The sequence below is a fragment of the Eptesicus fuscus genome, chromosome 14 (assembly GCF_027574615.1).
Source record: "Eptesicus fuscus isolate TK198812 chromosome 14, DD_ASM_mEF_20220401, whole genome shotgun sequence".
Taxonomy (NCBI): Eukaryota; Metazoa; Chordata; class Mammalia; order Chiroptera; family Vespertilionidae; genus Eptesicus; species Eptesicus fuscus.
This window is the reverse complement of record NC_072486.1, coordinates 62,549,007-62,564,415: the sequence shown is the minus strand read 5'-3', so window position 1 is coordinate 62,564,415 and position 15,409 is coordinate 62,549,007. Positions and strand designations below refer to the sequence as shown.

The following is a 15,409-nucleotide window of genomic DNA, read 5'->3' as shown; positions in this document are numbered from 1 at the left end:
TCCCTTCTGCACTACTTCCAAGACAAGGGAATAAAAAGAAAGAAAGAAAAAACAAAACTCACATACAGATGCAATTGATTGGATAGCATGGAGTGAGAAAATACATATTTTATTAAACCTTTCTTTCTAGTTATTATATATTTTATCTAGGATGAAACCAGGCTTTCTTTCAAAATAGGAAAAAACACACCATGAAACATGAAAACAAGGAACCCAATCTAATCTCAAGGGAGAAATGAAAAGATTTTTCTGATGTAATTTCCCCCCCCCATTCCCCACTAGACTTAAAAGGACAACAGACATGATGTTTGGTGGAAAACAGGTGGTGGTCTGTGGCTATGGAGAGGTAAGGTTTACCCTTTCAATTATGTATTAGGTGTTTAAAATGTATTTTGCTAAAATAAACTAGAATTTCTCATTTGTATGGACATAAGAGTACATTCATTTATCACTTTAGATGGGGGAGTGGGATAATTTTAGAGACTCTCTGGTTCAATTACAATGTTTCTTTTTCCCTCTTCGTTTTTGCCATTTTTTCTAAGTTGATTTTCTGACTGTCCAGTGTACTGTTTGTGATGTCCTTTTAGCCTAAGTTTTTATTATGAATCGTGACTGTGGGTGTCTCATATGCACGTGCATGTGCTAAGCAGAAGCGAGGAGTTTGTTTATGAACTGCATTCATTTATTTGTTTTTCTTATTTTTTCCCCAAGCATGAATCTGTTCAGTGAAATTCCTTTGGGGGCGGAAAGTGGGGTACACTTTACCAGAAACTTTGAGAAACTGTCTTCTCGTTGACTTTCCTTATTATATGTACTTTCTCCCATTTTCAGGTGGGGAAGGGGTGCTGTGCTGCCTTGAAAGCCATGGGCTCCATTGTGTATGTGACTGAGATTGACCCCATCTGTGCTCTTCAAGCCTGGTAAGGGTACAAAAGGAGACGTGCCTTTCCCTCTACACCGCCATCTAGCATGTGATCTTGTAGCTGCCTCAAGGAATGGCCTGGTTAATACACATTTTAACTTAGAGGGGCCCAGATCCTGAAAGAGGCTGCCATTAACTGTAAGCACCTGTTTTTCAGAGATCAAGGAGCTCTGCTCAGAGAGAACAAAGACGATCAGAGAAGCTAAAATTTAAAATTCCTATGGTAATACCCCCTGCTTTGACCTAGAGAACAAGTAGCTCCTTATTTTCTCCATATAATCCTCCTCCCTTTGGAAAAAAATGATCAAGAAAGAATCAGGCTGGTACCAGGTCCCTTCTCATATGATGCACTGAAAAGAGCACTTCTACAATAGTCCTCCCAAAAATGTATAACCTAAATCTAATCAGAAGGACACAGCAGACAGATCCAAATTAAGGGTAAAATCTGCTGAGTGAAGGGTGTATGAGAGATGTTTGTAGTATTACAATTCTTAAGTTTGAAATTATTTCAAAATTATAAGTTTAAAAAAGAATAGTTTCTTTACCATCTGTAAAATGTGGGTACTCTTACCTACCTCAAAGTGTTGTGAACATTCAGTAACATAATTATATATTTATTATATAATGTATAACCATATATAATAGTCATATAATTATAAAAAGTACAGAGCTGCTGCCACATAATAAAGGCTCACTGAATGCTAGTTATTATTAAAATTGTCTCTTGCCACCCTCAACAGAATAGAAAAATCACTGTCCCTGAAAACTACTCCAAAGCCCCAGTGTCTATAGCCTGGGTTACCCACCCTGTCTTTACCATTAATCCTCCAGAGGAAAGTGCCCAGGATAGAATGAGGCATGACATAAAGATTTTATCACAACCATTCGTACCTGTCCTACTATTCCTTACACATCCTAGCCATAAATCCACAGATTTCCCCAACAGAGTTGTTGGTTTTCTCTGAGTCAGGGATCCAGCACCCAAAGGAAATTATCACCATTCTAGTCCTTTCAGGGTTCATTAGAGAAACCTGAACCTGCTTTAATACTCACTGATATACTGATTCAAATTATAGACACAAACTGATCATTTACAATATTATCAGGTACTATGCTCTGTGCTGAGGATGAATAAGATGAATAAGTGAATGAGAGAAGACAGGTACACAGACAACCACTGTTCAGTATAGTAAGTGCTATGATGGAGGTAAACAGCACATGCTCCTTAAGGAGCACAAAAGAGAAATATCTAACAAAAGAGCAAGGAAGTAGGGTCCAAAGAGGTGTCAGTACAGTTGAGTCTTGAAACTTGTGTAAATGATTTCTTAGTTTGGAAGTAAAATCCATAGTTACCAAGGAAGGAGAGAGTACAATATATTTAAGAAGCTTGACGTAGCTGGTCTATAGGGTAAATTTGGGAGGAGTATATCTGAGATAGGAATCCTATGTGCTATATATAATCACATATCAGTATAAGTATTTGGGTCTTTTCCTAAGAGCAGGCAATCTCACTGAAGTATTCTAAAAAATGAAGTTACATGATCCAAGTTGCATTTAGGGAAAACTCTGCAAAATGAATTAGAGAGGCATAAACCTAGAGGTGATGAGATTGGGCCAGGAGCTACTGTAGTAATGCAGTCAAAAAATAAACCTGAACATAAGGCCAGCATGTATGGCAAGGAAGGGACAGATTCAAGAGGTTTTAAGGAAGTTAGGTAAAAGATGTGGTGACAACCTCAATTAGGAAGAGGCAGGAGGCTCAGACATTCTAGTTTATTTGGCTTATATAGTTGGGTGAACAAATAATGCTAATAATCAATATAGACAATATAGAAGAAGAAATAGAGTTAGGGATGTGGAGAGATAATGAGTTTCTTTTCCAACACAGTAAGTTTGAGATCCTTGTGGGGCATCTAGGAAGAACTATCTAGTGGATAATTTGATCCAGGGCTCTGAAGTTTTGGAGATATCTAAGCTAAAGATATAGATGTGTAAATCAGCCACCTATGAGGGGTCATTAATAGCCAGAAAAAGGTATGGAGAAGTGCTGAGAGAAAAGAGTACCCTACCGAGTACCAACATTTAAAGATTGATGAGATTGGAGGAGCAATCAGAAAAGTAGGAAAACTAGGATAAAACAGTATGTACTCCAAGCAGTATATGGATTTAAGAAGACAAATAATGTTTAATGTACTAGAGGAAATCAAGTAATATATGACTCTAAATAAATTTACTTTGGCATTCAGGAGATGATTGATCTTGGAGAGAAGCAGTTTCAGTGGGGAGTAGGTTCAATGTTAAAATGGCACTTTATAGAAACTTAATTGAGGAATCCCATGCTTAACATTGTCTCCCTATTATCAGGAAGAATTAGGTTCCAGTAATAGGAAAAAATCTTTTATTTCTGTCTTGAATGAACTAAGGAAATGGTTTGAATTTTTCACTGCTAAAAGTAGTCCAGCTATATCAAGAAATGACAGTGTAGGTATCAAAGCAACTTGGTAATAGCTTTTGAGGTTCTGTAGCAAAAACCTCCCAGCTGCCTTTTAGCTTCATTGATCATGATTTATTTCTACAGTATGGATGGATTTCGACTGGTGAAATTGAATGAGGTCATCCGACAAGTGGATATTGTTATTACCTGTACAGGTACGATTATAACATATAAAATGGGTGGCACTTGAGAATGCCTTTATGGAACAAATGAAAAATGACTGAAAATGTTCTGAACAAAAGCAAACTTAAAAACCAGAGATAGCAGTTTACAAAACCAGTCAATCTTTCACATTCTTCCTACCTCTTTAGAGCTTGACCGAAAGTATGCCTTTAAGTCATTCATAGAGGAAGGTTTCTTTCCATCTCTTTGTTCTATATCTCCATTCATCTTCAACCACATACGAGATGGCTAGAGATGAGTTTTGTTTGGGAAGCCAGATCTTACATTTGTACATTTGATTTTTTTTATTTTACCTCCAAAAGTGATGTATATTTCTCTATAGTCCCTATAATTAAAGCAAGGCTGAGCAAAATTCATAGAGAAATTGGGAAACCTAGTTGTGTTGATTCCCAAAGAGGTAGATTTTGAGTTTTAGAGAGGAATATGCAGATATGGCTAGTTTTCTTGGACTGAGATTTTATCTTTATGTTAGAACCCTAAACTGTTGGAACATTGGTTTTCTTTTATAAAGTATCTTAGAGGGGGAAAATCAGAATATTTAAAAATGAATGTATATATATATATATAGGCTCAAGAAGAGCTGGGGGCAGAGAAGAGGGACCACAAGAAACTGTTCTTGCTTCACATCAATCCATTAATCTATTTTTAAAATAAATTTATTGAGATTTAATTCACATATCTTAGATTTCACCCATTTAAGTGTATAGTTTTTAAAAATGTTTTTATTGATTTTAGTAAGAGAGGGAGAGAAGAAGGGAGAGGGGGGAGAGAGAGAGAGAAACATGGATGAGAGAGAAACATTGATTGGCTGCCTCCCGCACACCCCCTACTGGGGATTGAGACTGCAACCCAGGCATGTGTCCTTCCCGGCAATCGAACTGGCGACCTCTCAGTGTGTGAGACTACGCTCAACCAACTGAGCCACATGGGCCAGTACGTTTTCATTACCCCCAAAAGAAACCCTTACTATTAGCAGACATTCCTCATTCTGCCCTCCACCTTAGGCAGCCAGTATTCTCTCTGTCTTCATAGATTTGCCTATTCTAGACATTTCATGTAAATGGAATCATACAGTATGTAGTCTTTTGTGACTGGCTTTTATTTTTATTTTTTTACTCAGCATAATGTCAGTGTTCATCCATGTTGTGGCATGTATCAATATTTCATTTCTTTTTATTGCTAAATAATATTCCATTTTAAGGATATACCACATTTTACTTTTTCATTTATCAGTTGATGGACACTGAGTTGTTTTCAAGCTATTAAGAATAATGCTGCTGCCTGGCTGGCATGGCTCTGTGATTGAGTGTTGACCTATGAACCCAGAGGTCACGGTTCGATTCCCAGTCAGGGAACATGCCCGGGTTACAGGCTCATGCAGGAGGCAGCCCATCAGTGATTCTCTCTCAACACTGATGTTTCTTTCTTTTTTTTTTTTTAATATATTTTATTGATTTCAGAGAGGAAGGGAGAGGGGGAGAGAGATAGAAGCATCAATGATGAGAGAGAATCATTGATCGGCTGCCTTCTGCATGCACCAGGGATCAAGCCTGCAACCCAGGCATGTGCCCTTGACCGGAATCGAACCCGGGACCCTTCAGTCTCCAGGCCAATGCTCTATCCACTGAGCCAAACCGGCTAGGGCTCAACACTGATGTTTCTATCTCTCTCTCCCTCTCCCTTCCTCTCTAAAATCAATAAAAATATATTTAAAAAGAAAAAATAATGCTGCTGTCACTATGGAAAACAGTATGGAGTTTCCTCAAAAATTTAAACTGCCTGATCCAGCAATTCCTACCCCAGCTTTTTTTCCCCCCCATGTTCATAAAATATTTTTTTATTTTTTTCATCCCTTTTCTATTAGTCACTTTTGATTGAAGTGAGTCACAGCATAATTACGGGTCTTGTTTTCTTATGCATTCAGCTACCATATATCTTTTTTTTTTTTTTAAATATATTTTATTGATTTTTCACAGAGAGGAAGGGAGAGGGATAGAGAGCTAGAAACATCGATGAGAGAGAGACATCGACCAGCCGCCTCCTGCACACCCCCCACCGGGGGATATGCCCGCAACCAAGGCACACGCCCCCGACCGGAATCGAACCTGGGACCCTTCAGTCCGCAGGCCGACGCTCTATCCACTGAGCCAAACCGGTTTCGGCCATATATCTTTTGATTGGAACATATAGTCAGTTTACATTTAAAGTGATTATTTATAAATACATAGTTATTGCCAAGGTGACCCAGCCATTCCACTTCTAAGTATATATCTGTAGAAACCCAAACACTAATTTGAAAAAATATGTGCATCTCTATTTTCATTGCAATCTTATTTACAATAGCCAAGATATATAAGCAACCTGAGTACCCATCAATAGACAAGTAGATAAAAAAGTTATGGTACATATATACAATGGGATATTACTCAGCCATAAAAAAAAAAAGAAATCTTACCATTTGCAACAGAATAAATGCACTTAGAGGGTATTATGCTAAGTAAAATAAGTCAGACATAGAAAGACAAATACAATATGACTTATATGTGGAATCTAAAGAACAAAATAAATGAACAAACAAAACAGAAACAGACATATAGAGAGCAAACTGGTGGTTGACAGAGGGGTTGGGGTGTTGGGAGGCTGGGTGGAAAAGGTGAAGGGATTAAGAAGTACAAATTGGTAGTTACAAAATAGTCACAGGGATGTAAAGTACAACATAGGGAATATAGTCAATAATACTGTAATAACTATGTATGATGCCAAGTGGGTACTTGAAATATTGGGAGGGGATCACTTTGTAAAGTATATGAGTATCTAACCGCTATGCTGTATACCTAAAACTAAAACATATATTGGATGTAAACTGTAGTTGAAAATAAAATAAAATAAATAAAATAAAATAAAATAAAATAAATAAATAAAAAGAATAATGCTGCTGTGAACATTGTGTACAAGTTTTTGTGTGAACATGTTTTCAGTTCTCTTGGGTATATACCTTCAGGTGGAATTGCTGGATCATACGGTAACTCTACTTTTAACATTTTGAGTAATTACCAAACTTTTCTAAAGTGACCACACCATTTTGCAATCCCACCAACAATGCATGAGAATTGCAGTTTCTTCACATACTCACCAGTTATTTGTTATCATCTGTCTTTTTTCATTTTAGCCATCCTAGTAGGTGTGAAGGTTTTGATTTGTATTTTCCCGATGATGTTGAGCATCGTTTAATGTGCCTATTGGCACATCTTCTTTTGAGAAATGTCTATTCAGATCATTTGCTCATTTTTTAATTCGGTTACTAGTATTTGTCATTTTATTATTGAGCTAAGAGTTCTTTATAAATTTTGGGTACAAGTTCCTTATCTGGTCTATGATTTGCAAATATTTGTCCTGTTCTGTGGGTTGTCTTTTCACTTTCTTGGTGTTATCATTTGTAGCACAGAAGTTTTAATTTCAGCGTAGTTCAGTTTAGTTTTTCTTTGGTTGCTTGTGCTTTAGGTGTTATATCTAAGAAAGCATGGCTTAATCCAAGGTCAGAAAAATTTATTCCCATTGCTGTTGAGAGTTTTATAGTTTTAGCTCTTACATTTAGGTCTCTGATCCATTTCAAGTTAAAATTTAAATAATGGTGTGAGGTAGGAGTCCAGCTTCATTCCTTTTTATGTGGCTATCTCTTCTGTTTTTAAGGTAACAAGAATGTGGTAACCAGAGAGCACTTAGACCGGATGAAGAATAGCTGCATTGTTTGTAACATGGGACATTCCAACACAGAGATTGATGTGGTAAGATCAAGCAAGTCATCATTGGGGGCTTTTTCTTTCTCCTTGCCAAGGAACAAACTGGAAGAAGAAAGAGCAGGGTCACCAGCCACCCTAAACATGATTGTCCTGGCAGAGCTGCCCACAGTCTGTTCACTTACTAGCTCTATGATCTGTGCTTGTAGATAATATGAAGCTTCCTTGTCTCAACTTAATCATTTAAAATGATTGTTTTCTTCCACCCAAGCTTGATATCTGTTTACACTGTAAGCCATTTTATCTTATGTATAGGATTGAGAGCTGAGTAAATTCAGTACTACGAAAATGATATAGTAAATGTGAGTCAGTTTTTATAAAATGGTAGTCAGTATTCTGGGAATGTTTAATTTTACCATAAAGGTAAGATAGGTTGGTTTAAGGAAACAAGTCAAGGGAGAGAAATCTGTGGGCTGGAATGAGAACATTGCTTAAGTTTGACTGTGTCTGTCAAATACTATGGTTTCTTTTTCTCTCTCCCTCTTTCATTGGGCTAAGTCTCCCCTTAACTGTTTTCCAACTATAGTAATTGGATCTCTAGGTGCCATAATCAACTCAGTAGCACATGTTCTTCAAATTTGATTCTCTAATTTGATTATATTCACCCTAAAATTTTCAAATCCAAAATAACATTTGGTCCAACTAAGTTGCCCAAGTAAGAGTTAATAGAAGTGCTATTTATTTCTTTTCAGAATTAACCAAAGTATTTCTCAGTGTGACTTTCACTCTGTTTTTAGTATTTTATGGCATTTTTCTGGCACAACTGTATTTCTCTCTGGGTAAATGGCTCAAGCAAAGCATGCTTTTATCTCCACTGAGGGCTGCTCTGATTGAGCTTCAGCATTGCCAGGTAAGGATCAGTTGATATATTGAGAGCCTGTTGAATAATATCTATTTTAAATGGTTTCTCTTTTTAACTCTGTGCTCTATTTTTTTATTTATAAAAATAGCTGGACAAACAACCTACCAAAGCCTATTCTACCCTTGATGTTTTTGAGTGGCACGGCTCCATTACTCTGTTTTACAACGATATTTTGCTTATGAATCATTTAGTTAGTTTTTTTTGTTGTGGTTGTGGTTGGGTTAAGTTTCACTTATGTGCTATACTGCCCCTTTAGTAAATGATCTAAGATATTAATATTTCTAAAACTGCCTAGCACATAGTACTTTTCTGGATTAATCTTCTTAGAGAGCCCCCAAATGGGAAAAACTTAAGGGAAGTAGTAGTAGTCCTGCTCTGAGCCTTAATGAGAAATTTTCTGATTAAGAGAAGGAGAAAGGAATTTTCCCTTCTAAACCCTCAAGAAGCACTGAACTGGAAAGAATTCCAAATGCAAACATGCATTTTAATATTTTTACTTTATCTCATTTCATTCTCTTGATCACCTCACGAGGCATTATTCTTGTCCTTGATTTTTAGTTGGAAAAATAAGAAGTTAAGTACATTATTTAGTCATACACATTGCTTTAAAAAATGAATTTAAACACAAAACCCAGGACTTTACTTCTAGGCTAGTTTTTTGTTTGTTTGTTTGTTTTGTTTTGTTTTTCTGCACTATTACTTCCTCGTGATTTCCAAATTAACTTCACATCGTGATGGTGATCTCTCCTCTGAAGGCAGCCCAGACATAAATAATCTCTCAGGCTAAAGGCCAGGAGACTCCTTACCTTTAATCGTAAACATTTAAAGTGATTGTTACATGCCAGGTGCTGTCTAGATTCCTGGAATCAGTGAACAAAACAGGCAAACATTCCTGCCCTCACAGAGCTCACTTTTTTTTTTTTTTTTAATCCTCACACGAGGATACTTTTCCATTGATTTTTAGAGAGAGAGAGAAAGACAGAGAGAAACATCTATGTGAGAGAAACACATCTATTGGTTGCCTCCTGCATGAGCCCTGACCAGGGCCTAGGCCAGGGAGGAGCCTGCAACCGAGGTACATGCCCTTGACCGGAATTGAACCCAGGACCCTTTGGTCCACAGGTGGATGCTCTGTCCATTGAGTCAAACCGGCTAGGGCTGGAGCTTACATTTTAGAGAAGAAAATAAAAAACAATAAACATAATAAGTAAAATGTATAGTATGTTAGAAGGCAAAAGCACTATGGAACAAAGAAAAAGTAAAGCATGGTAAAGGTAATCAAGAGCACTGAGTTATAATTTTATTTTATTAATATTTTTATTCACTTAGAGAAAGGAAGAGAGAGGGAGAGAAACATGCATCAGATGCCTTCTGCTGTACACCCCCACTGGGGATTGAGCCCGCATCCAGGGCATGTGCCCTGACCAGGAATTGAACTAACAGCCTTTCGATGCATGGGACAATGCCCAACCAACTGAGACACACTGACCAGGGCATAGAGTGCTGAGTTATAATTTTAATTAGAGGAGTCAGGTGTAAGCCTCTATGAGAAGGTGATGTTTGAGCAGACTTGAAGGAATTAGTCATGGGTTTTTAGGTGAAGAGTATTTCAAGATGAAAGAATAGTCAGATAAGTGCCCTGAGGCAGGAGGGTGCCTTGTCTGTTTGAGGATCAACAATGAGGCCAGAATGGTTGGAATAGAATGAATAAGGGGCAGGATGAGGTCAGAGAGGTAATGAGCCAGATCTTATAGGGTCTCATAGGCCATTGTAAGAACTGATTTTATTCTGAGAGAAATAGGGAATGCTGCTAATATTTATAAGAGTCTGACTTCTGTTTTCAAAGGATGACTTTTATTTTTAAAAGATCACCCTGGCTTCTGTGTTTAGAGTACCGTATTTTCCCGCGTATAAGACGACTGGGTGTATAAGACGACCCCCAACTTTTCCAGTTAAAATATAGAGTTTGGGATATACCCGCCCTATAAGATGACACCCGGCGTATAAGACGACCCCCGACTTTTGAGAAGATTTTCCTGGGTTAAAAAGTCGTCCTATACGCCAGAAAATACGGTAGGCCTAGTTTTACAGGTATTGCTAGGTAGCCTCAGTATCTTCCAGGTACAGTAGCCAAAGGCCATCTCTCAGTTCTTTTTGTGCTTTTCTTAGCAGAGGGTATATGACTAAACCAAATAGTCTAGAAAGGGAGATGCTCAGAAGGGCTTTAGAAAAATTAAGTTACTCTGCCTTTGATTGGAAGTGTCATAGGGAATGTAAAATGAAATTTAAGGAATTAGCAAAATCAACTAATAATTGAAACCAGAATGTTCATTCGCTATTTAGCAAATTTGTATTGAATGCTTGCTCTGCTCTGTGCCAAGTGTTTGTCTGAAGAATAGCAAAGAACAACAACATGCCTGCTCTCCTGGATTTTATATTCCAATGTGGGAGGCAGACAATAAATAAATAGACAGTCGCCCTAGCCAGTTTGGCTCAGTGTGTAGAGCGTAGGCCTGCCTGTGGACTCAAGAGTCCCGCGTTCGATTCTGGTCAAGGGCACATGCCTGGGTTGCGAGCTCAGTCCCCAGTAGGGGGCAGGAGGCAGCCAACCAATGATTCTCTCTCATCATTGATGTTTCTATCTCTCTCTTCCTCTCCCTTCCTCTCTGAAATCAATAAAAATACATTTTAAAAAATAGACAGTTATTGTCAGTTAGTGCGTAGAGTTGAAGAAAAACAGCAAGAAGAGCAAGCCTTCTGAGAATTCTCTTCAGAGAATAGTGAGTAAAAGACGCCAAGGTAGAAAGTGCTTAATGTGCTTGAGGAACAGAAAGGATACCATCTTGGCAGGAACAGAATGGGGAAGGGGATGAGGATAGGAGACAACTCAAGGAGGTAGTGTGTTATGTAGAACTTTGTAGGCCATGATAAGGGCTTTAGATTTTATTCTGGGCACAGGGAAGCCATTGGAAGGTTTTGAATAGGTAACTGACAAAATCTGACTTGTGTTTTAAAAGATTACTCTGGCCGTTGTATAAAAAAAACAAACATGTCCACTACTTGAGTAGTGATAGAGACCATAGGAGGCTCTTTCAGTATTTCCAGCGATAGCAGTTGGTAGCTTGGATCAGATGGGTAAGCACTGAAGGTGATAAGAAGTCATATATTGTGAAGATAGGACCAATAGGATTTGCTAAATGGATTGGGTGCAGAGTGTGAGAAAAAGAAAGGAGAATCACTGTAAGTCAACTCAGTGCAACTGCGAAGGAGAATGAGTTGGTAAGTTTTTTATCCAGATGTTTTTAATATTCAAAATTTAAGGTGTGTTTTTCTTTTTAAGTAGAAATTTATAGTTTTACCTAACCTTGAGATGTCGACTGCTGCATTTAAACAAGGAATAGCTCATCAAGAATTGGTCATTTAAAAGCTGCATTTTTTTCCTGAGAAATATTAATGCTGTAGGGAACCTGTGATAGGGATTGTGCTCTTAGCTGCCTTTTTTTTTTTTAATTATGTTTTTATTGATTTTTTTTAGAGAAAGAGGAAGGGAGAGGGATAAAAAGATGAAACAGTGATGAGAGAAACATCGATTGGCTGCCTCTTGCACGCCTCCTACTGGGGATCAAGCCCACAACCTGGGCCTGTGCCCTGACCAGGAATTGATCTGGTGACCTCTTGGTTCATGGGTCGACAACCAACCACTGAACCACACCAGCTGGGCTCTAAGCTGTCTTTAGGCCATGTCTTTCGCATATTGCCTCTCCCTTGAAAGCAGATCTGCTTACCCATGTGCATCACATAGAAGGCCTGTAAGCTTCATAATTCAAGTGGTTTAATCATTATGTACACACTAGAGGCCCGATGCACAAAATTAGTCCAAGAGTAGGCCTTCCTTCCCCTGGCTACCAGCACTGGCTTCCCTCTGGCACCTGGGACCTGGGCTTCCCTCTGGCCGCTGGCAGGGACCCGGGACCCGGGCTTCCCTCGCAGTGTCCAGTCTAACTAGCATATTACACTTTTATTATTATAGATGCTTTAAAAGTTTACTCCATGCTTTGCAAAACAAGAACCACAGCTGTTTTCCCTGAAAAAAAAAATAAAAAAACACTGATGTGCACTGTTCCTAATCATGTAATACCAGTTTGTGCAAGTATAGTAACTGGCTGATTTACATGGACACACACCTAGCTTGGGAAGGTGGTAGTCTGCATTAGGGAACTTTTTCCTGGCGGGCTGTTTAGTGATTGTAAATCCACAGACAATTGGATGTCTTTAAGAGAAATCCTCGTAAAGCTGTGCTAGAGCCATAGGAAACCCTTCTCTTGAGGAGCATGGCAGTCAAATAGACCTAAGTAGGTTATTGAAGTTGCCTGGAGAGCTCTTCAAACCCCATTTTAAAACTGATCCTTGGGTATTTCGCTTGCAGCATAGCCATTTTAAAGTTCCATCATCTCAATCAATAAATACCAGTGTCACCAAGGAGTATCTCTTGGCTCTATGTTGTTATTGCCTTCCATGGTGATATTTCTAACTTAATTTCTATCCTTAACATCTCAAAATTATATTTGCTTAAATTTCTTTTTAACTCTATTTATAGTACTCATAAAATTTCTTTTTAAAATTCTAATTTTAAAGTAATATTTGCTAAAAAACTTTTTAAAAAGTAATATTTGCTTAGTTTAACATTTCAAACAATATAAATACGCTTAAAGTAAGAAATAAAAAATTTACATAATTGAGATTATACTATACTAGAGGCCCGGTGCACAAAATTCATGCACGGAGGGGGGGAGTGTCCCTCAGCCCAGCCTGCACCCTCTCCAATCTGGGACCCCTCGAGGGATGTCCGACTGCCCACCGGGATCGGGCCTAAACGGGCAGTCAGACATCCCTCTCACAATCCAGGACTGCTGGCTCCCAACTGCTCGCCTGCCTGCCTTCTTGATTGCCCCTAACCGCTTCTGCCTGCCAGCCTGATCACCCCCTAACCACTCCGCTGCCAGCCTGATTGATGCCTAACTGCTACCCTGCCAGCCTGTTTGTCCCCAACTTTCCTCCTCTGCCGGCCTGGTCACCCCTAACTGCCCTCCCCTACAGGGTTGATCACCTCTAACTGCCCTCCCTTTTAGGCCTGGTCCCTCTCAACTGCCCTCCCTTGCAGGCCTGGTGCCTCCCACCTGCCCTCCCCTACTGGCCATCTTGTGTCCACATGGGGTCAGGATCTTTGACCACATGGGGGCAGCCATATTGTATGTTGGAGTGATGGTCAATCTGCATATTACTCTTTTATTAGATAGGATAGAGGCCTGGTGCACGGGTGGGGACCAGCTGGTTTGCCCTGAAGGGTGTCCCAGATCAGGGTGGGGGTTCCCTTGGGGCGTGGGGCAGCCTGAGCGAGGGGCCTGTGGTGGTTTGCAGGCTGGCCACGCCCCCTGAAGACCCAAGCAGAGGCCCTGGTATCTGGAATTTTTTTACCTTCTACAATTGAAACTTTGTAGCCTAGAGCGGAGCCAAGCCTCCTGCTCACTCCGTGGCTGCAGCCATTTCTGTTGGAGTTTATTATCCTTCTATAATTGAAACTTTGTAGCCTTAAGCGGAGGCCTGGGCTGGCCAGGGTGTGGGGAAAGCTTTGCTTCTTCCATTGCCGGGGGCAACCCTAGCCTCCCACTCTTTCCAGATCTGTGGCTGCTGCCATTTCTGTTTGGATTTGTTTACCTTCTATAATTGAAACTTTGTAGCCTTGAGTGGAGGCTTAGGCCAGCAAGGGCAGGCGGAAAGCTTGGCTTCCTCTGTTGCCTGGGAAACCCAAGCCTCCCTCCTGCTCTCTGTGGCCGTAGCCATCTTGGTTGGGTTTATTTGCATACTCGCTCTGATTGGCTGGTGGGTGTGGATTGTGGGTGTAGCAGAGGTGTGGTCAATTTGCATATTACTCTTTTATTAGGTAGGATTGTTCTGCAACTTGATTTTTTCACTTAACAATAATGAATGGTTTTCATGTTAACACATATAGATATACTTCTTTTTTAAAACAATTATATAATATTTCATTGTATAGAATTATCTTGGTTTACTTAGCCATTTCCTTGTTGATTTAGATTTTGCTCTTAGAAACCACACTGGATGAACATTCTTGGGCACTTTTATTGAGCAAGTGTTTCTATAGGATACAGCCTTCAAAGGGAAATTGATTGGTCAAAGATTATCCTATATAATAAAAGGCTAATATGCAAATTGACCAAACAGCGGAACAACTGGTTGCTATAATGTGCATTGACCACCAGGGTGCAGACGCTCAATGCAGGAGCTGCCCCCTGGTTGTCAGTGTGCTCCCACAAGGGGAGTGCCCCTCAGCCAGAAGCCGAGCTCATGGCTGGCGAATGTAGCGGCTGTAGTGGGAGCCTCTCCCACCTCTGTGGCAGTGCTAAGGACCCCCAAGGGGTCCCAGACTGCAAGAGGGCGCAGGCCAGAACCCCCCTCCCCAGTGCATGAATATTGTGCACCGGGCCTCTAGTGTACATATAAAATTTTGTTATCTACTGCCAAATTGCCCTCTAGAAAGGTTGAACTTGACATTTCAAGAAATTTATTTATTTCCCATTTACCTAATAAATAGACCCAGACCATTAATACTATCCTGAATATACTAACATATCATTATATGTCTATCTTTCCCACTAGGCTGAAAATGTAAAAAGATACATTCCCTATCCAGAAATAGCTCACATTCTAGTAGAGGAGTCCATAGCCTTATAATAGTGTCCTTTACTACAGTGTCTAGAATATAGTATGTACTCAGTAAATGATTATTATGTAACTGAAGTGTTTCTCTTTGTCTGAAAACTACTATTTGGCAGAAATCCTCAATTTTACCACCATGATCCAATTTATAGGTACTCTTAGAATATGGACTTTCTGTTTTAGGCATTGCCTTTTGGAAGAAGGAAGTTGTCTTCAGTCTAACCTTATTACTGTTATTTGATTGCTGCTGTTAATAAACCTAACATTTCTTCTCTTGTTCTCGGAATATACAATATACAGAAATGGAAGGAGGGTGAGCCCATTGGGAGCTTTATTCTATCATTAAGCATTTCTCTAAAGGCTACTTCACATGTGCACTGAGGTCACAGAGCTTCTGTAACTTTAGGGTGAAC

At 39.4% G+C, this 15,409-nt stretch overlaps 1 protein-coding gene across 2 annotated transcripts in view; it reads left to right on the top strand.

The window, feature by feature from the left end:
* The window catches only part of AHCYL2 (adenosylhomocysteinase like 2), a 179,578-nt gene that overhangs the window by 159,849 nt on the left and 4,320 nt on the right, over positions 1 to 15,409 (top strand). For both annotated transcript variants that reach the window (XM_028129045.2, XM_008154024.3), the window contains exons 9-12: positions 283 to 346; positions 832 to 920; positions 3,501 to 3,571; positions 7,290 to 7,384. In XM_028129045.2, the coding sequence (XP_027984846.1) occupies positions 283 to 346; positions 832 to 920; positions 3,501 to 3,571; positions 7,290 to 7,384 (319 nt within the window). The remainder of the gene's footprint in view (positions 1 to 282; positions 347 to 831; positions 921 to 3,500; positions 3,572 to 7,289; positions 7,385 to 15,409) is intronic.